The sequence below is a fragment of the Perognathus longimembris genome, chromosome 11 (genome assembly GCF_023159225.1).
Source record: "Perognathus longimembris pacificus isolate PPM17 chromosome 11, ASM2315922v1, whole genome shotgun sequence".
Classification (NCBI taxonomy): domain Eukaryota; kingdom Metazoa; phylum Chordata; class Mammalia; order Rodentia; family Heteromyidae; genus Perognathus; species Perognathus longimembris.
This window is the reverse complement of record NC_063171.1, coordinates 47,394,810-47,414,763: the sequence shown is the minus strand read 5'-3', so window position 1 is coordinate 47,414,763 and position 19,954 is coordinate 47,394,810. Positions and strand designations below refer to the sequence as shown.

General features: G+C 38.4%; 1 protein-coding gene across 2 annotated transcripts in view; it reads right to left on the bottom strand.

The window, feature by feature from the left end:
* Positions 1 to 19,954, bottom strand: part of Rab3gap2 (RAB3 GTPase activating non-catalytic protein subunit 2) — a 75,922-nt gene that overhangs the window by 12,806 nt on the left and 43,162 nt on the right. The window contains exons 18-27 of one of the 2 annotated variants that reach the window (XM_048356550.1): positions 19,643 to 19,733; positions 17,786 to 17,913; positions 13,916 to 14,129; positions 13,479 to 13,576; positions 10,667 to 10,772; positions 9,462 to 9,622; positions 7,837 to 8,065; positions 4,413 to 4,586; positions 4,207 to 4,313; positions 602 to 668 (exon numbers count right to left, since the gene is read on the bottom strand). In XM_048356550.1, the coding sequence (XP_048212507.1) occupies positions 602 to 668; positions 4,207 to 4,313; positions 4,413 to 4,586; positions 7,837 to 8,065; positions 9,462 to 9,622; positions 10,667 to 10,772; positions 13,479 to 13,576; positions 13,916 to 14,129; positions 17,786 to 17,913; positions 19,643 to 19,733 (1,375 nt within the window). The remainder of the gene's footprint in view (positions 1 to 601; positions 669 to 4,206; positions 4,314 to 4,412; positions 4,587 to 7,836; positions 8,066 to 9,461; positions 9,623 to 10,666; positions 10,773 to 13,478; positions 13,577 to 13,915; positions 14,130 to 17,785; positions 17,914 to 19,642; positions 19,734 to 19,954) is intronic. The other variant, XM_048356551.1, reaches the window with a different exon arrangement.

Below are 19,954 nucleotides of genomic sequence, written 5' to 3'. Positions count from 1 at the left end.
TACCTCTTGAGCCATGCCACCAGCCAATCAGTGACATTTTGGAGTTTAGTATTGGTAGTGGGGATTGAACTCAGGGTCTTATGCTTGTTAGGCAGGAGTAAAATAGATCCTTTTGGCATTAGTCAGTTTTGTTGTTTTGTTTTTGTTTTTTTGGCCAGTCCTGGGCCTTGGACTCAGGGCCTGAGCACTGTCCCTGGCTTCTTTTTGCTCAAGGCTAGCACTCTGCCACTTGAGCCACAGCGCCACTTCTGGCCGTTTTCTGTATATGTGGTGCTGGGGAATCGAACCCAGGGCCTCATGTATACGAGGCAAGCACTCTTGCCACTAGGCCATATCCCCAGCTCCGCATTAGTCAGTTTTGAGGTAGGGCCTTGCTCTATGTCTGGAATGGCCTGCTTTGCTCCCTGCTTATCTCCTGGAATTGGGATGACAGGTGCACCCACCACCCCACCCCATATACCACTAGTTGAGATGGGAGTCTCACAAACTTTTAGCTAGGGCTGGCCTGGAACCACTCCCTAAATCTCTGCCTCCCAAGTAGCTAGGATTACAGGCTTGAGTCACCACACCCAGTTTTTGTTTGAGACATCCACTTACTTACCATTCTGAACATGTGCATTAAGAATGTGCTTCAAGTGTTCTATTGACCTAACAAAATAACGTGCTTCCTTAATGAACAGAAGAAAAGAGAGAGAAAAAGGTTATTTAAGAAGTGCTTCAAATGCCAAAAGGAGACTTCTTACATAAATTTCTGCATAAAGCTACTTAAGAATGTGGCAATAACAACACGTTAATTAGGTAGAGGTGAGAGCATTGCATCACATGTCCAAGGCCAGCATAGCAAGTCCCAGGCCTGCCTGGGCTACATAGCAATACCCTGACTCAAAAACCAACCAAAGAAGCAATTACATAAACAGAAAACTATGGAAGTACTTAGGTAAGAAGTAATTTGTGATTAAACAACATTACTAATTCCTTGACTCTCCCAGGTCATACTTGTGGGAATGAAGATTCAAACTCACTGTGTTTTGTATACCACACAAATATTCTCTTCAGGAAATTCTTCAATTTCACACAGATGTGAAAACAATCAGTTTATTTTTATAAATGAAATCCCTTCATTCATCATTCAACAAGTATATGTTGAGCATCTACTATGCACCAAACCTTGTTTGAAGCATCAAGGGCAGATATATATACTCATGAACTCAGATCATCCTTAACACAACGTGTGAACACACTGTGAAATATGTTACTATTCAGTGCTACTAAGAAAACTCAAACAGTAAGAAAATATGAACAATCAGAGGGATGTCTTAAGTTCTACTCTTTAAAAGTCACAGCTTATCTATTACAACCCAATACAATATGTAATACAGATAAAATTATCCACTTTTTTGCTAAACAATTTTGTAGCCTGTACACAACATCACCACTGCCAACAAACATGTTGGTGGAAAATAGAATTCCCAAAGTTAATTTCAATTGCTTTAAGCCTACTGAAGTAGTATTATGAAATAGTGAGGTTGGCATAGGGGTTGAATACTGCAAGAAGATGAACAATTAAGAGGATAATGTAAGTGATTCTACCAACAACCAATGATTAAATTAATAAAAATACCAGGTATCATGCACAAATTTCAATCTATAAACTACTATAACCTTTGGTGATGACCAATTATAGACTTCATTTCAGGAGAATATTGAAGGGTTCAGAGGTTCAGTAAAGTAAAGGGTTCAGAAGTAAAGGGTTCAGAGGTCATACATGGTGTGTTAAAATGACTAGACATAAGCCAGGTGCCAGTGGCTCATGCCTGTAATTCTAGCTACTCTGGAAGCTGAGATCTGAAGATTGGGGTTTGAAGCCAGCCTAGGCAGGAAAGCTTGTGGGACTCATCTACAATTAATTACCGAAATAAGTCCAGAAGTGGTGCTGTGGATCAAGTGGTAGAGTGCTAGCCTTAAGCAAAAAAGCTCAGGGGTAGTGCTCAGGCCCTGATTTCAAGCCCCAAAACTGGCACTTACAAGGGGGGAAAAAAGGACTAGATATAAAAACTGGCAGCTGTGTCCATTATGCACATAGCCCCTGGATCTGGTTCTTAAACCACCTATTCTTGTGTTTTCTTTTTCTTTCTGAAACAAAGGTCTTGCTATGTTGCTCCAGCTGACCTCAAACTTCTGGGCCAAATGATCATACCGCCTCAGCCTCCAGAGTAACTGGGACTGTAGGCATTTACTCACAGAACCTCGAGTATCTTCTGGTCAGTCTGTCTGTCTGTCTTTCCTTCTCCCCTCCCCGCCCCCTCTGACAATAAGGGGTTGATACTCAGCACTCTGTGCTTAAGCAGCTTGCTTGCTTGGCTGGCTCTCTACTACTTGGGCCAGGCCTCCAATCTGTTAACAGCCATTTTCGTAGACTTGAACTGATTCATTCACATTTTTTAAATTATTATACCCATACTCTGGTTTTAATGTTCCTTTTGTCATGGGCTAGAAAAGTGTGCAATATAAAAAGTAGAGATCTTGAGTTGGGCTCCAGTGGCTTAGGCCTATAATCTTAGATATGCAGCAGACAGATCTGAGGACTGCAGTTCAAAGCCAGCCCATACAGGAACATCTGTGAGACTTTGATCTCTAATTAACACCACCAAAAAGCCAGAAGTGGAGTTACGACTCAAGTACAGTGTTAACACTGAGCAAAAAAAGCTCAGGACAGGACCTAGGCCCTTAGTTTAAGTACCAGGGCTGCTCCTCACTCTCCCTCTCCCACCAAAATATAGAGATTTTGTTGAGTATAGTGACTCATACCTATTCTCCTAGCACTTGGGAGGTAGAGGCAGGAAAAATGTGGGTATGAGGACAGAGCGAGTTACACAGTAAGACCCTATCTGTAAAAACAAACAAACAAACAAACAAACAAACAGGCTGTAGAAGATATAATCAAGGAGCATTAAAAAGACTGCTCCATCTAGACACCATTATTTGGTTACGGTTCAAATGATTGAGACCAGTCCATTATTATTAGTGTCTTCCTTTATATACTAATATACTTCCATTATATACTAATGTTTTTGGAGGCAGGAAGGCTATTACTACTATTAAAATATTAGTGTAAACTTGATCTACTTTTTATGAGAATGTAACCTAATATAGTAACAATTTTGATTAGAGAGGGGTAATTTACCACAGCACTAAGAAGGGAAGTCTAAGTAAGGGGCTGGCTGAGAGAAATCCTGGCATCAATCTGGAAGGACAGGCTCCTTGATGAAGTGGGGCGGGGGGGGGGGGGGTGGTGAGTTAGGGTGTTAGACAAAAAGCAGCTAATAAATTCAGTGATGAGATGTGGGATCCAAACCCAAGCTTGGGGTCTCCTGATGCAGCTTCCAAACCATGAGTGGCTCAGGGGGACACATGGCTACAGAAAGTGGAGGAAAACGAAGCCTGAGCAGCAGAGTTGAGAGGACAGCAAGGAAAATGGTGGACAGGAAATCAACCATGTACACCTGGCTCTTTCTCCTGTTCTTCTGAGAAACAGACATCTGAGCAATCAGATAGTTGGTTGGCATCAGGATCTTCAAACTTTTATCAAGATGGCTATACTAAGAATATTTTATTAGGTAGATGGCATTCACACAGAAATTCAAAAAGTTAAAAAAATATATTTGTTGCAAGTCACTAGGGAGCTGGGCAAAACATGTTAGCTTTATTTATTTTTTTTTGCCAGAGCTTGGGCTTGAACTCAGGGCCTGGGCTCTGTCCCTGAGCCACTCTGGGCTCAAGGCTAGTATGCTACCACTTGAGCCACAGTGCTGCTTCTGGCTTTTTCTGTTTATGTGGTACTGCAGAACTGAACGCAGGGCTTCATGCATGCTAGGCAAGCACTCTACCACTAAACCACATCCCAGTCCACTTGTTAGCTTTAAATAAAGAGAATTAAATTATGATGCTTATTGATTGGTGTACATTTAGCAGATGTAACTTCTCTGTGCCCTACTTTTCTAGAGTAAGGACAGTGACAATGCCCAGTCTTCACAGGTGTAGAGTGAACACTAAAAAAGGTAACTATGAAAAAGGCCAAGTACAATTACTATACAGAGACACCACAAGAGGGAAAATCTAGTTTTACAGTAAATGGCAGTCTCATAAGCACACAGTAGGAGCACAGAGCAGAACAGATTAGCATGTCTAGGCAATGGGGAATCTTACCTCTGGATCTTTATTCCACTGAACAACGTACTCCCAGCAGCAGTGTGCATGCAGCACATCAAGCTCTAGGCTACAAGGAAACTGCTCATAGGCTAAATGCAGCAAGTCTGAAAGCCAGAAGAAAGGGTCACATTATTCTTTCCCTAACGAAGACTCCATACTTCTCTCCACTCTGGATTTCGTAATTGTCGTTATTTGTATATCACCTGGTATAGTGCCTAAGTCCATCCCCTCCTCAAACACGTCAAGAAGACATTTGTTCATTCCTTCTTTGAGTTCATCTGGATTTTCTACTTCTCCTTCTTTCCTAGCCAGTTTTAACAGTTCAGGGTTGAAGTCCTGTTTAAATATCCACTTGGCTACACTGTCTGCAATGCCACCTACAGGTGAAGGACAAAAAAGAAAATGAAAACTTGTGAATCATGAACGTCAGTGCTTGGTAAATGGAGCCAACACATCGCATGGTGAACACTTGCTTAGGAAGAAGCCTAAGGACCACGGTCAGTTGTGAGGCATAAAGTTAGAGCAGCATCACTACCTATCACTCCACTGGTGAGGACAAGTGAAATGTCTATGATCTCAGAGAACATTAGGTGAATATAATGTAATGAATACATGCCTACACTACAAACCACACACTGTCCATGTCCATAACGGAAAATTTTTACCTTACCAGACACAGGTGAAGGAATGACTTAAAAGTTTTCACTTTATTGTAAGGGAAGACAGGCTAATTAGCACGACACTCATCTTGGCTCCTTATTTAGTTAGTTAGTTAGCTATCTAGTCAGTCATAGGGCTTGAACTCTGGGCCTGGGCACTGTCTCTGAGCTTTTCTGCTCAAGGCTAGTACTCTACCACTTTGAGCCACAGTGCCACTTCTAGTTTTCTAGTGGTTAATGGGGAGTCTCACAAGTTCTCCCATCTGGGCTGGCTTTGAATGGCAATCCTCAGATCTCAGCCTTCAGAGTAGCTAGGATTACAGCTGTGAGCCATCAATGCTTTGCCAAATATTTTATTTTTTGTGATTTAATGACTTTTGTGTGTGTATGTGATACTGAGGAATCGAACCCAGGGCCTCATTCATGCTAGGCAAACACCCTACCATTAAGCCACAATCCCAGTCCTGACCTTTTTATTTTTGAGACATGATCTCAGTGTTGCTCAGGCTACCTTGAACTTTCACTCCTCTTAGCACAGCTTCTTGAGTGATACATGTATGTGACATTATGTCTTGCCTATAATAGTACTTTTACTAGACTAACTTGCCCATATAAAATATTTATGGACAAAGTTTAGCCACAACTAACCAATAACATGTTTCAGCCATCAATATAGTATAAATAATTGTAGACACAAGTGAAAAACATCCAAGAGGTGTGAAGTCCTACTTGCTACCTGAAGCAAATTAAACATTTTAAAAACTGTTCAAAAACCTTGACCTCAATCTCCGCATCTCTAGTGTGAAAGGGTCTCGCTATGATTCCCTTCAACTTGTGAGCTCGGCCACTCCAGTCTCCCAAGTAGCTGGGACTCTAGGTATGTACTACCACACCCAGCTTCCCTCCCGGAGATTCAGCTTAGTAATAGAGTGCTTGCTTATTAGCACACTCAAGCCCCTGAGTTTGATCCCCAACATCACAAATAAATAAATAAACAAAAATAAAAACTACAGGGCTGTAATCCTAGATACTTTGGAGGCTGAGAAATGAGGATCGCAGTTCAAAGTCAGGCCAAGCAGAAAAGTCCATGAGACTTCTCCAATTAGCCAGTAAAGAGTTGGAAGGGGAGCTACGGCTCAAGTGGTGCAGTGCTAGTCTTGGGCACAAAAGCTAAGGGATAGTGCTCTGATCTTGAGTTCAAGTCCCAGGACTGGCATGCACGCACATGTGTGCACACACACAAACACACAGCTAAAACAAAAATCACCTCTCAAACAACAACAAAAACAAGACAAAAGCCCAAAAACTTTGCACAAAGAGTGCTTTATAGAAAACTCAAAGTCACAAATGGAAGTAGTAGTATATGCTGGGTGATTTAATTTCTTATGTGAGGCTTCTAAATTATTTGACAATTTTTATTCTAGAAATAAATCTTTTACTTATTTATTTTTTAGGTTAGTGATAAAATGGTGTTCCTATACTTCCAATAGACGGTGCATAAGTATAATGAGCTTACAATTAAACTGTCATACAGACAACAGTGGCTTATACCTATAATGATCCTGTGGGAAGGTGAGGACAGGAGGATAAAAACAAAATGTCTGCTTGACTCTATGTTCATGGAAGGAAGTTGCACATGTTAGTGCATACTTGTTACCTCAGCTATGACAGGAAGCCTAAAATAGGCCGATCAAGCTCAAGTGTGGGCCCAGGAGGAAAGCTAGACCCTAAAACAGGACAGCGTGAGCCTGGCAAGTTCAAGCCCTGAGTTCAAGTCCTCGTATTGTTCAAAAGAGAAAAAATGATCACAAGTTTAATAAAGAATGAGGAAATAGGACTGGGGGCCTGCAGAACACCTACCTAGCTAGCTCAAGACCCTGTTAAGCCCCAGTAGGGGGAAGAGAGAAAACAAGACACATATACACATGCATTCTTGTCACATGACCTGTGATGTTCCACACCTCTGGTACTCTGTCAACAAGAAGACCATTACCCAAGATGTCATCCAATACACTATACCTCCAGAACCGTCAGCCAAAATAAACCTCTTTTACTTATAAAGTAGGCTGCCTTTTCTTTACAGAGTAAGTGATTTTAGCAACACAACACCAAGACAAAAGCAGTCTCAGAATAGACAGAAAATACACACATGCTCAGTCCATTTTTGAGTTGGTAGAGTTGGAAGTTCACAGCATAACTGGACATCAGCAAGTGCAATTAGAAATGCGCACTTTGAAAACTCTCATAGAGGTGATTCTGGGAAAGCCCTACCCATCAAATTTCTTAAGACAACCTATGACTTAAATATAGCTAATGATACTTTAAAACACCCAATTAAAAAGAAAAACAATGAGCAAACAGGCATCCTGGTATCAAATGGCTAACAGAGCTGACAAAAAAAGTTACTAGCACCCAAAGAAGACTGGCATTGAATAATGCCTATGATCCTGCACAATCTAAGCTCAGGAACCATAGTGTCTCTGCCAGGGTAGAAGTGATATAGAAGAAGACAAGAGCCATAGGTCCTCAACTTACACAGGAAGCTACAAAGGTGATCTTACAGAAGTAGTGTATGAGAGTGGTCAGTAGAGGCTGAGATGTGTGTGTGTTGAGGCGAGGGGGAGAAGGATAGGCAGAAGGGGTGCAGGAGGATAGGAGGAATAACCTTTACTGCTCCACGCACAGTAGGGTAACAACAATTAATTATACTTTAAAACAGAGGACTTTGTCCCTAACATAAAGAAATGCCAATCACATGGATCTGTTCATGGCAGGCTGCATACATATATATACATATATTAAAATGTCACACTATACCCCATCCATGTGTAGGATTAGTATGTGACAAAAAGAAAATATTTAAGAAAATAAAAAGATTACAAAAAAAGAAAGAAAAGCAGAATGAAGTTTTGTAGAGATCAAGAACAAAAAGACACCGTTGCAAATGCTGAAATAAACTTCTGCTTACCTCTTCCTCCTTCTAGCAGTTTTTTAACAGACAGTCTGGGAAGTGGCTCAGCTTGCAGTGATGACACTTTGGAGGTTCGAGGGCTACCCTTGGTGTGAAGCAGAGTCTGAAGTAGCAGACAATCCTCCAGCTGTTTCAGCAGAAGTTTCCAGTATTCAGTGTCAAGAGAAAGAGCCTCCCAGGAATCAGTGAGGGCCTCAGTATCAGCACTCAAAGCTGTCTGGGAAAATTAAGAGAAAACATTAAAGTGATCCTCTGCTCCTAAGGGGAAAGCACGGCCAATCAAGGCAACACACAAAGGCTGTTCTGCCTCATTGAATGAGAGAAGGGGCATTTACAAGGGGTCCAGAAGTAATGACCCAGTTCAACCACAAAGTTTTCCAGGCCTTCTTTGGCAAGGGCCAGATTTTTATTTTCTTTTTCCTTTTTTTTGCTGGTCCTGGGGCCTAACGTAGGCTCCAGACACTACCCTGATCCTCTTTTTGCTCAGGGCTAGCACTCTACCATTTGAGCCACAGCGCCACTTCTCTCTTTTTTTTTTTTCTGAATAGTTTACTGGAGATAGGAGTCTCATGGACTTTCCTGCCTGGGCTGGCTTAGAACCATGACCTGCAGATCTCAGGCTCCCGAGTAGTTAGGATTACAGACTTGAGCCACTAGTACCTTGCTGGGTCAGCTTTTTCAATCATCCCCAGTCAGGATACTGACATTTCTTCAGAACGCACTGGCAAACTTAAGAAAAATATCTGGAATTTCTTTCTTTCATCATTATAAAACATGTCAAACTAGCAATATTAAATTTAGCCCAAAATTACAAGACTGACAATGTTAAGTGAATCTCAGGTCTTTTTAGGTGTCTCTTCAGATCAATGTAACATCATCATAGAATGACAAATAAAAACCCCTATTGATCCATTATGAAATATGAAACATGTTAGATGAGTGTTGTTGTAATAGAAATTTAAGTCCTCAAAAGTTGAGGAAAACCCCCAGAGCCAAAGGTAAGTAGGAAATTCCTACTTGAGTTGTTTAAGGTGAGGTTAATAAGAAGTGAAAGAGTGATGACAGAGTACTTTAGAATAAACCTGAGAAGTAACAGAACCAAACCTTGACCTCTTTTAAATGGGGAAGCTGAAGCTGAGAGATTCAGTTTTAGGGACTCACTCGGCAAAAATCAACAGGAGCTGGGAATATGTCCTAGTGGTAGAGTGCCTGCCTCGCATACATGAAGCCCTGGGTTCGATTCCTCAGTACCACATATATAGAAAAAGCCAGAAGTGGCACTGTGGCTTAAGTGGCAGAGTGCTACCCTTGAGCAAAAGGAAGCCAGGGACAGTGCTCAGGCCCTGAGTTCAAGCCCCAGGACTGGCAAAATAAATGAAAGAATGAATGAATAAATAAATAAAAATCAACACCTTCTTCTCCCCCTCAAAATACTTTGAACAAGTAAGACTCTGCTGGGCACACATTTCAAACTCTTTTTTTTTTTTAGTTATAATTTTATTGTCAACATTTCAAATTCTTGATACCCCTTAACAGCAAAGGCAATATATTCCCAGGAGGGGAAAAGCATCCCTTTAGCTGACTGGATAGGGTTGGAGCAAAGCCAAACTTTGCCCACTTACTTTTTTCTCTATCATGTTGTTTGATATTTGCGCAGCCACAGAATGTCCAACATGAGCAGACAGCAGAGCAGCTCCATTGTTCTCAGACTGAACGCAGGCCACACGCATCTGCTGCCACCAGGGGGACACAGACTGGGAGTCCCAGGTGTCATCAATGGCCACTAGGGGGCGGAGAGGGAAACAGAAAGTAAAATTGCACCTTGCCAAGTTTTTTCTTTTTTTACTTGTCTAATTTTTCCTATTTAAAACTAAATTCCCCACAGATACACCTGCTGGTTCTGAACATAATGGAAAATAAACCTTGTAATTTATTGTATTTGAAACATTTATATCCAAATTTAAGTCATCATGTTCCTGAATCAGTGTTAAATTCCTATTTTCATCATTACTAAAAACTATTGTTGAACATTTTTTTTTTTTTTTTTGCCAGTCCTGGGGCTTGGACTCAGGGCCTGGGCACTGTCCCTGGCTTCTTTTTTTTTGCTCAAGGCTAGCACTCTGCCACTTGAGCCACAGCACCACTTCTGGCCGTTTTCTGTATATGTGGTGCTGGAGAATTGAACCCAGGGCCTCATGTATACAAGGCAAGCACTATTGCCACTAGGCCATATCCCCAGCCCCTATTGTTGAACATTTTAATAGATTGTTGTTTTGACAATTCCATCAGAAATAAGCAAAATATTTTCTCTACCAAAGACTACTGAGTTTGCCTTACTGAAATAGAAAATGTATCATTTGTATTAGGTTATATCTTTTAAGGACAGACTAATTTTCAAACTTAAACACTTGATATATTACAAACTCCCTATTAATCTATGTTTTAAAAAACTCTACAATGAAGTTTTGCATATGTGCGCTGGTCCTAGACTTGAACTCAGCACCTTTGCACCGTGTCTGAGCTTTTTGGCTTAAGGATAGTACTCTATTGCTTGAGCCACAGCTCCACTTTCCAGCTGTTAATCAGAGATCAGAGTCTCATGAACTTTCTTCCCTGGGCTGGCATTGAACTGAGATCCTCAGATCTCAGGCTAAGTAGCTAGGATTACAGTTTAAAGGCACAGCTGTCCGCTTTATGTTGAAATGTTTTGATACTATGTTGTTTTTTTGTTAAAAGAAACTCTCCTCCTTCCTTGTTCTTGTGGTATTTCCAAGAACAGTAAATCAGATCCTGAGAGCATGGACCTACATGTGCAGCAGCACCCTACCTTTCATCTTGCTCAGGAGGGACAGCATTGTATGAAGACAGCAGACAGACTGGGGTTTATCCAAAATATCTTTTTCCTTGGAAAGCCACACATTGAGGAGCAGGGACTGAAATCAAATTTAAAATCTTGTTCAGTCAAAAGGCATTGTCAATGCAGACAAGATCTCACGCTGTGCAGGACAACACACACATACATAAGGACAAGGCAGCCTTTTCTGTCTTAGTTGGGTCTACAGACAGATAGTGGGAGAGTCAGAACAAAGCTCTCTGTCTGCCAACCACAAGATTCTGCAGCACGTCGCTGTCTCTCCTTTAGCTTATGTACTGTCTAGTAAGGAACATGTTACTCGGGAGGACACTGCTGTGTGTGGATTCACTGTGGATTACTGAGGTGCAACTCAGCTGTAGGTTTCCACAGGGGACAGAGTAAACCTGGAGCTGTGGATCTTTCTTCGCCCTTCCCATATACATGATAGGGACATGATAGCAGGGAACAAGCAGGGAAAACGAGCAAACTCGCATTTTAAAAGCAGTAGTGAGTTATGAAAATACATTTCACAAAAAAATCATAATGCAAAAGGAGTAACTTTTAAATGTATTTGAACCAGTTTTAGCTATTTAGGTTTGCATTCTTAAGTTGATGAAGTTTGTCTGTAGAGAACTGTGGGATAATGAGAAGTTTAATGGCATGGAATTGCAGGTGTAAGCACTGTGCCTCACAACACCTTCACATAAGAAAAATACTAAAATAAAAGGTTGGCAGTGTGTTTAAATGTGTTACTTAAAATAATTTTCAAAAACTAAGGAGGTAGAGAAGATATACTTGACATACATAGCACCACATCTGAGCATAACAACCTCTTTGGCAGGGGTGGACATACAGATCTCAGAAATGGTGAAACCAGTTCCTAGCTCACCAACACTACATACTGAGCAAGTTAGAACCATAATGTGAACCTCAGTCTGCTTGGCTCTCACACAGCTATCTTGTCTTCCTTTAAAACTTTGCTTGGATATATGTATATACAAATGTGCACACATAAATTTTTGTATGACTTTAATTTTTACATATATAAAACCATATTCTCTCCCCCCACCAGGAGAAGTCATTGTTTCTCCCATTTAAAACTTCCCTTGCATGTTTTTCCCCTTGTATCCCTTTTCTACCTTACCCCATATAAATACTTTTTCTTTGGTCAGTCATGGAGTTTGAACTCAGAGCCTGTGTGCTGTCCCTGAGCTCTTTTGCTCAAGGCTAGCACTCTACCACTTTAAGCCACAGCACCACTTCTGGTTTCCTGGTGGTTCTGGAGATAAGAGTTTCACAGATTTTCCTGAACCAGGATCCTCAGACCTCAGACTCCTGAAACAGTATAAACTAGTCTACACTTAACTTATTTAAATATCTTAACTTGGAACTCCTTTCTTTGTAACTTTTTACTATGAAATGATTATAGATTCACTTGATGAAAAGAAGAAATAAATGCACAGGGAAGTCTTTCTTAATGTTACTATCTCATCCAAGATCAAAAATCAAGATTTTACACTGGTAAAATCCACAGAACTCATTCAGATCCCACCAGTTACATGTATATATATGCATTAATTTGTATGTGTACGTCTGTACAACTTGATTATATGGGTAGTCTGGAATAATCCTCATTACACTGAAGACACCAAGCCATCCAGACTCCATTTCCCCTTCAGACTCACAACCATCTCCTTCCTCACTCACACCTAACCTTTGGCAACCACTAATCCAACATTTCTTCCAATGTGTTATTTCACAACAGTTACATAATAAAATGACAGCAGCATGTATCCTTCCTCACAGAGACAAAATGTCCAAATCCTGCCCAGAATAAAAATGTGTGGTATAAGCATGAAAGAGGAGTGTGTGCATATGTGTGAGCATGTGTAGGGCAGGTTTTCAGAAAAGACAAATTTTAGAATTGCAGTTTTCCCACCGGATGGTTCTTTGCTTTTGAGACAGGATCTTGCTAAGTGCTCTTGCCTCTATACTTCAACTGTTGAAATTACTAGCATAAGAAACCATGCCTAGCTGTATGATTCTTTTATTTAACTTTTGTTATAGCATGAAGATTATATCTCCAAGATATAATCAAAGTTCAAAAATAAGACAATTTTTTTAGCTTAGTCAATTTTTTAAATTAAAAAATATATTCTTGAAATGCTGGGGATGGAATGCAGGGCCTGATGGAATGTAGGCCCTGCTTTACATACCTAGGCCATATCTCTTGCATACCATTTTCAGTTCTACATTACCAACTTTTAATGATGTTCAAAGTCCACTATGAATACATTCATACCTGACAAATTCTAACTTTATTATATACCAACCACAAAATATGCTTGTTAAAATTTATAGGGAAATGGGGTTGGGGATTTAGCTCAGTGAAACAGCACTTGTTTGTAAGTACAAAGCCCTGAGTTTGGTGCTTAGCTCTGCAAAATACAAAATGAAACAATGTACAGGGAACTAACTGGCATGGCAGTACCCACCTATAATCCCAACTTTTGGAAGGCTGAAGCAGGATTGAAAATTCAAGGTCAATCCAAACTACACAGTGTAAGACTTATCTCAAAAGAAAAAAAAAAAAGTAAAGGAAGAAAAAAGTACACAGACAGCAAACAAAAATCCAATAATCTTATTATATTAAATATGACCATTACAAGTTTCTTTCACTTTCAGAAGACTTTCATGTATGTTCTACAGTAGGCTAAAGAGAAAACATTAAACTCTCCTGCCTGACATCTGTAAAGAAGGACAGCACCCAGCACTAGACCCTTACCAACAACTGCTGAGGGCTAAGGCCAGCAGACTCCAAGGTGTGACACATATCCTCGGTGGAGCTTTCTCCATGCAAACATTGCCAAAAGAAGAAACTACCTAGTAAACAAAAGTGAAACACATTACTCAGTGACAACTTACCATTTGGACTAATACTCTTCCTGAACTGCAATCTAGAATCCTAGCACAAGAGAAGATAATGGTTTTTATTTATTATAGCTGAAAACAAACCATTGCATACCTTAACCCTGTCTCTTCATCACATTCAGTAATACCACTAACATGACATAGTGTACATATGTCCAGCTTCTGCTAACCAAATTACATATTAAATTCTCTGGTTAATTTTTCTTTTTTAAAAAAGGGTCTCTGAGATGCTGCCATATTTCCAGGCTTTCCTCTAAAAGAAGGGTAAGAGGAATTTATCACTTCACCTACCTAAAGCCACATATTCCTCCTCACTGATCTTCTTTATGTTGAGCACATCCTTCTCATATTCTAAATATTCAAGAAATGTCTTTACAGGCAACACACCATCCTTATCATCGGAAAATCGAACAGAAGTTCTGGAGTTCTCTTGCTTATATTTGTCTAACAGTGTCTGGAGCTTATGTAGTTCTTTTTCATCAAGCCTTAGCAACACAGCCAAATCCTTAAAAAATAAAGAAATAAAAGTTCACAGAAGACTAGGTCTCTTTCTGTAAGCCCCATTATCTGAACTGAAATTCAAGACTGCAAGCAAAAGATGATTGTTTTATTAAACATGTTATCATCAAGTATGCAGAAAAAGAGAAACTCTAAGGGATATCAGCTGTAACTCTTGTCATTCTAAGAAAACTGACGAACAAATTGAACTTAAATGCTTTACATATTAAACAAGATTGACAGTATAAAATAAAAACCATGGGAAAATAGTTCTCATTGTATCAACTGTAAGTCCTCTAGGTGGCTCTCATGGTTCCAAAGATTTGAAAGTCACAGATAAAACATGCCAATCTTTCAAAACTATTTGTATGTACCATGTGTAAAGAAACAGTTCCTGAGAGTACTATCATTTTAGTGGAAATCACAGAAGTTGGTCATAGCAAGCAAATCTTTCTTTTTTGCATGCAACATAAAGCAATCTTCAGGTCTTGTCCTGTAGCCTAGGCTGGTTTGAATGCTCCATCTTTCTGCCTCAGCTACCCAAGAACTAGGGACCAAGTATCTGACATCATACCTGGCTATAGAGCCATATCCTTGAATAAGAAAAGTGTTTTTGATTTGGTACATTAAGCTATTGTTTTTAAATACAAACCATAAACTCTCAAATGTATACCAGTAGTTCAACACAATAAATTTACATGTGAGTTTCTATGTCCTATGTTCCATAATCAGCCTAGAAACTGGTTAGATGTTTTTGAAGGATCCAAACAAAGATTTCTATAGGAAAAATGATTTTAATTCTGAATGAGTGCTTTAAAAATAGCAAGTAACAATATACAAAATGAGTTTTTTCATATCTCACATCCTATGGGGTCTGTTGTGGGAATGCGAGTCTGTAATGGTGTATATATTGAATTAGCCAAGTAGAGGTTAATTCTACAGAGGATTATCAATGAATGCATTTGATTTATATTTGTTGTAGTAGGGTTTGTTTTGTTTTATCAAGATGGAGGCATACTGTGTTACCCAGTTATGATCAGGGCTCATCCTAACTAAATGGTCTAGGTCTACCACACCTGACCACTTAACTTCATCTGCTAGTGCATATGCAAGAGGGTTTGGATCTTATGATTAATCATTTAAAAAAAACCTAAGAACTGTTGGGGAAATTTTGTAGATATTTCTTAAACAACTTGAACCTTCCTGTAGCTTAAACTTACACTACAGTGGAGATAAAAAAAAGATTCTGGAAAACAGTTGTCATTATTTATAATAGCAACCACAGAACACTAATATGGGTGACACTATTGTCAAATTACTACATGAAATCCATCTAAATTTGATTCCAAGGAGAAAAACCACTAATTTCTCTGCTTTAAAAAATTGTGTGTGAATGGAATTTTATGCCTCTATCAGAAAGAATGACATTGCCCCATTTGTAAGGGAATGGAAAGACTTGAAAAAATTATACTAAGTGAAGTGAGCCAGACCCAAAGAAACATGGACTATATGGTCTCCCTTATAGGGAATAATTAGCACAGGTTTAGGCAAGTCACAGCAGAGGATCACAGGAGCCCAATAGCTATACCCTTATGAACACATAAGATAATGCTAAGTGAAATGAACTCCATGTTATGGAAACGATTGTTATATCACAGTTGTAACTACTTTCAACGTGCCATATGTAACTGTAGCCTCTATTATTGATGATCTTCTTGTATCACCTTCCTGTGGTTGTACCTACACTATCTCTGTATCTTATCTGAGTATATTGGAAACCGGGTATACTGGTATTAGAACCAGGAAATTGGAAGGGAATACCAAAATCGAGAGACACAGGGTAAAAAAAGACAAACAACTACAAAAGCAATACTTACAAACTGTTTGGTGAAAATGAACTGACCAACTGAACAACTCATGGGGGGGGAGGGAAAGGGAGAGGGGAAGTGGGGAATGAGGGATGAGGTAACAAACAGTACAAGAAATGTATCCAATGCCTAATGTATGAAACTGTAACCTCTCTGTAATTCAGTTTGATAATAAAAATATATAAAAAAAGAAAAATAAATAAATAAATAAAAATGAAAAAAATTGTGTGTGTATGTGTGTGTGTGTTTTTCCCTGTGCCAGTCCTAGGGCCTGAATTCAGTACTTGGACACTGTCCCTGAATTGTTGTGAGCAAAGCGAGCACTCTACTATATGAACCGCAGCTGCATTTCCAGCTTTTTGATGGCTAATTGGAGATAAGGGCATCACACTTTCCTGCCAATGCCTGGCTCATATGTATTTTTAAACTAAAAAGTCAACACATTAAACCTCAATTAACTTTTAAATATACCAGAAAAATTTTTTTATCAAGCATTATAAGTGACTTGACTAATCACTAAAATCATTTAAGTTCTTCCTTGGATAAGAAGAAAAGGCACAAGACCTGGCAACCTGTCCAGCAGAACTCAGTTATCTGAGGAGACAGGTAACTACTGACTCTGTACTTTATGAAGAACAAGTTAAGTTCTCTACGAAAAAGTAAAAATTTTGTATAAATTCCCATAAGTTGCACTGTTATAAGAACTACAAGAAGCAGTCACTATTTTATGTTTCATACAATAAAACAGAACATCTGTTAGAATTTTTTAACACTTCAATATAAGAATAGTTTTAAAGTGTACTTCACATGTAGTACACAAAAGATTAAATTGCATTAATGTGCTATAATAACAGAAAAATTGACTTCTTGCAGAATCTTTAAAAAATTATAGTAGTCATATCATTAAACTGAACATATTTTCATTGGAAACTTTTTTCAAGTTATTGTATTAAAAAATATCATCAGTTTAAAGGGCTGGGCCTGGTGATACACCGTTGTAATCACTGTCATTTCAGAGGCAGTGATCTGAAGGACTGGTTTGAGTGTAGCCGAGGCAGAGAGAAAGTAAGAACCTATCTCAACAAACAAGCTGGGAGTGGTGGGATTCACCTGCAATCCCTGCTGCACAGGAAAGCTTAACTAGGAGGACTGTCACCTAGTATGGCCCCAGGCAAAAAACTCAAGACTCTATCTAAAAAATTAGCTAAAACAAAAAAGAGATGGGAGCATGGATCAAGTGGTAGAGGGGCTGCTTTTGAAGTACAAGGCCCAGAGTTCCAATTCCAATACTATTAGACATGTGCTCGCGCGTACATGCGCGAGCACACACACACACACACACACATACACACCACCTTAAAAACACACACACACCACCTTAAAAATACACACACACACACACACACACACACACACACACACACACCCCACCTTAAAAATATGTAGAGGAAAAAAAAGAAACAAAAGCAAGTGAGTAGCGTAGGAAAGCTGAATTAACATAAAATAATAAAATTTGATGGTCTTATGTAAATATATAAATTTAGCAACAAGGTATAGAGAGCCATCAGGAGGCCTGATACAGAAAGTATACCTGTAATCAGTGCAAGGAGAGAAAAACCTCCATTTCCTACTTGTTTCCTAAAAACTTCAAAGATTAGGAATAACCAAAGAGATCACTAAGATTCTAAGATATAGAATATACATATGCTATATATTAAAATAGATATAATTTTATCTATATAATTATAACTATAAAGGTTATATAGCTATAATTCTAAGATTTAGAATTACTCACATTATCAGAAAATGGCGTGTCTGAATGAAAATCAAGAGAATTTAATTGACTGACGGATTCATAAAGATGTAGTAATTTCAGTTTATTGGCACAAAACTGGAACAATCCTTCATCCACAGACTCAAGCTCTAAAAGTAGAAGAAAAAAATATTAAAAAGATTAAAATGAAATGACCTGCTCTAATAGTAGTGGGAAAAAGAAAGAAAAAAAAAGAGTAGAAATGTCTTTGTGTAATACTTAAGTAATCTGGAAACATCTTTGCCAATATCCCTATCACCCATAACTTCTATGCTGTCCATTACGCTCACACCTGGAGCCTATGCAAATACAAAGCTGCCTAACTCTTATTATCACAATGGTCAAAGACAATAAAATTCAACCTGAAACTGCATGCTGTAACAAATGTAATCTAGTAAGGCTGAAAAAGAGACTGAAAGTAAAATTTTACTTAAAATCCTCCCTTAATTAGGTTTAATTTTGTCCAACATTATTGCTGACGAAATACATTCTACAAAATAATTTTTGACCAGGTATGGTATTATCCATTTATAATCCTAGCTGTTGAGAGGACAAGGCAGATGAATCATGAGTTTGAGGTCAGCCTGGTTTATACAGTAAGTTCCAGATTAGCCTGAGCTCCATAGTGAAACTAAATAAAAAATGTTTCTGTATAATAATTTAAATATTTTATCTAATTTAAAACAAATACTTGTTCTGTGAAAAGGCAGACAGTAAAAAAACCTCCAAGAAATCTTATTTAGGACCCAGTAATATGGGAAACTGTCCGAGTTCTTACAATGATAGCAAAAAGTAGCATATAAAACTAGAAATAGTTAAGATTCTCATGTACAGGTAGAATTTGAAATTGTGATCATTTTATAGCTTTGTCTAACTCCCAACCCTGTGCAAAGTAATTTTTCATTTAATAAATTTTGATATTTTATTGAAGTCTTTGCGGGAGAGGAGGCTTTATTAGGATAGAGTGCCTCTTAAAAGAGGTTGTTCCTAACAAGCTGTATGTTGACTAAAAGCCAGCTTTACGTATCTACTGGAAAAAGTAATAAAAAAAGTGGTCTCAAAATTAGAAGTATCAAGTCCAGAAAGAACATGTAATGATATTTAAAGTCACTATGGCCTAGACATAATTAAATGTAAGGTGATTTTGTGTAGTTAACATGACAACCAAAAAATTATGACTAAATCAGTACATTGAATCCTACAATTTGGATTTGGGTGGGACGAGCTCTGCTTATGAAAGAAAGAGAGGACAACATGGATACTAAACACTAACAGAACAATGACTTGGAGTATTTTTGATCATTAGTTCAGTCAGAATGAGATTACTTGATAGTACATGTATGGAATCACCCTTATCCCACAATTTAAAGCAAAAGACAATGGAAGCAGCCACTGTTTGCATAACAATGGTTGAGTTTTCTACTGCCAAGGCTTTCACAATGTTCTCCAACATTATTCATCAGTCTATATAGATAGCTTTTCTCACAACTGTGGGATGCATATTAAAGTATTTCCAACAAGAAATAGTAATATATTCAGAAACAGCTTTAAGTGAACATCAACTGCATATATAGGTATTAACAAGACCCCAAAGACTAAAGGTATGTTTTTATATGTGTGTGTGTGTGTGTGTGTGTGTGTATATACACATACACATATATAAATAGGCTTATATTAAGTAGATTTATAGATACATGAATAGGTTTATAGATACAAATCTAGTTCATATATACATAGTAACCAATTTCATCATATATGTCTATATTAAAATGATGCTATAAGCTATAAAGACATAAAATTTGAAGTGAAGCTATTACCTTCATCAGTACAAACTATTACCTTGATTTTTTAAAGTGTCCATTAAAGTCTCAGTGATGTTTTTAAGACAGGAGAAAGGTAAACGTTCACTTGCCAAAATGCTTTCCAAAGCCTAGAAGAAAGACATTGAGCAATACTAGTACCTATAAGCCAACAGTTCATTTTTTAGTATTTTATATTAACGCCTTAATCTTCCCTATATTTCAAAAGTAATTTCATATTTAAGATGTTTTAATCTATATAGCAGAGGACAAAAATGCATTAAAGTTGAGCAGTAAGCAATATAAATCAGCTTTAAATCACATGAAATAAAGTGGTACGATGACGAAAAGT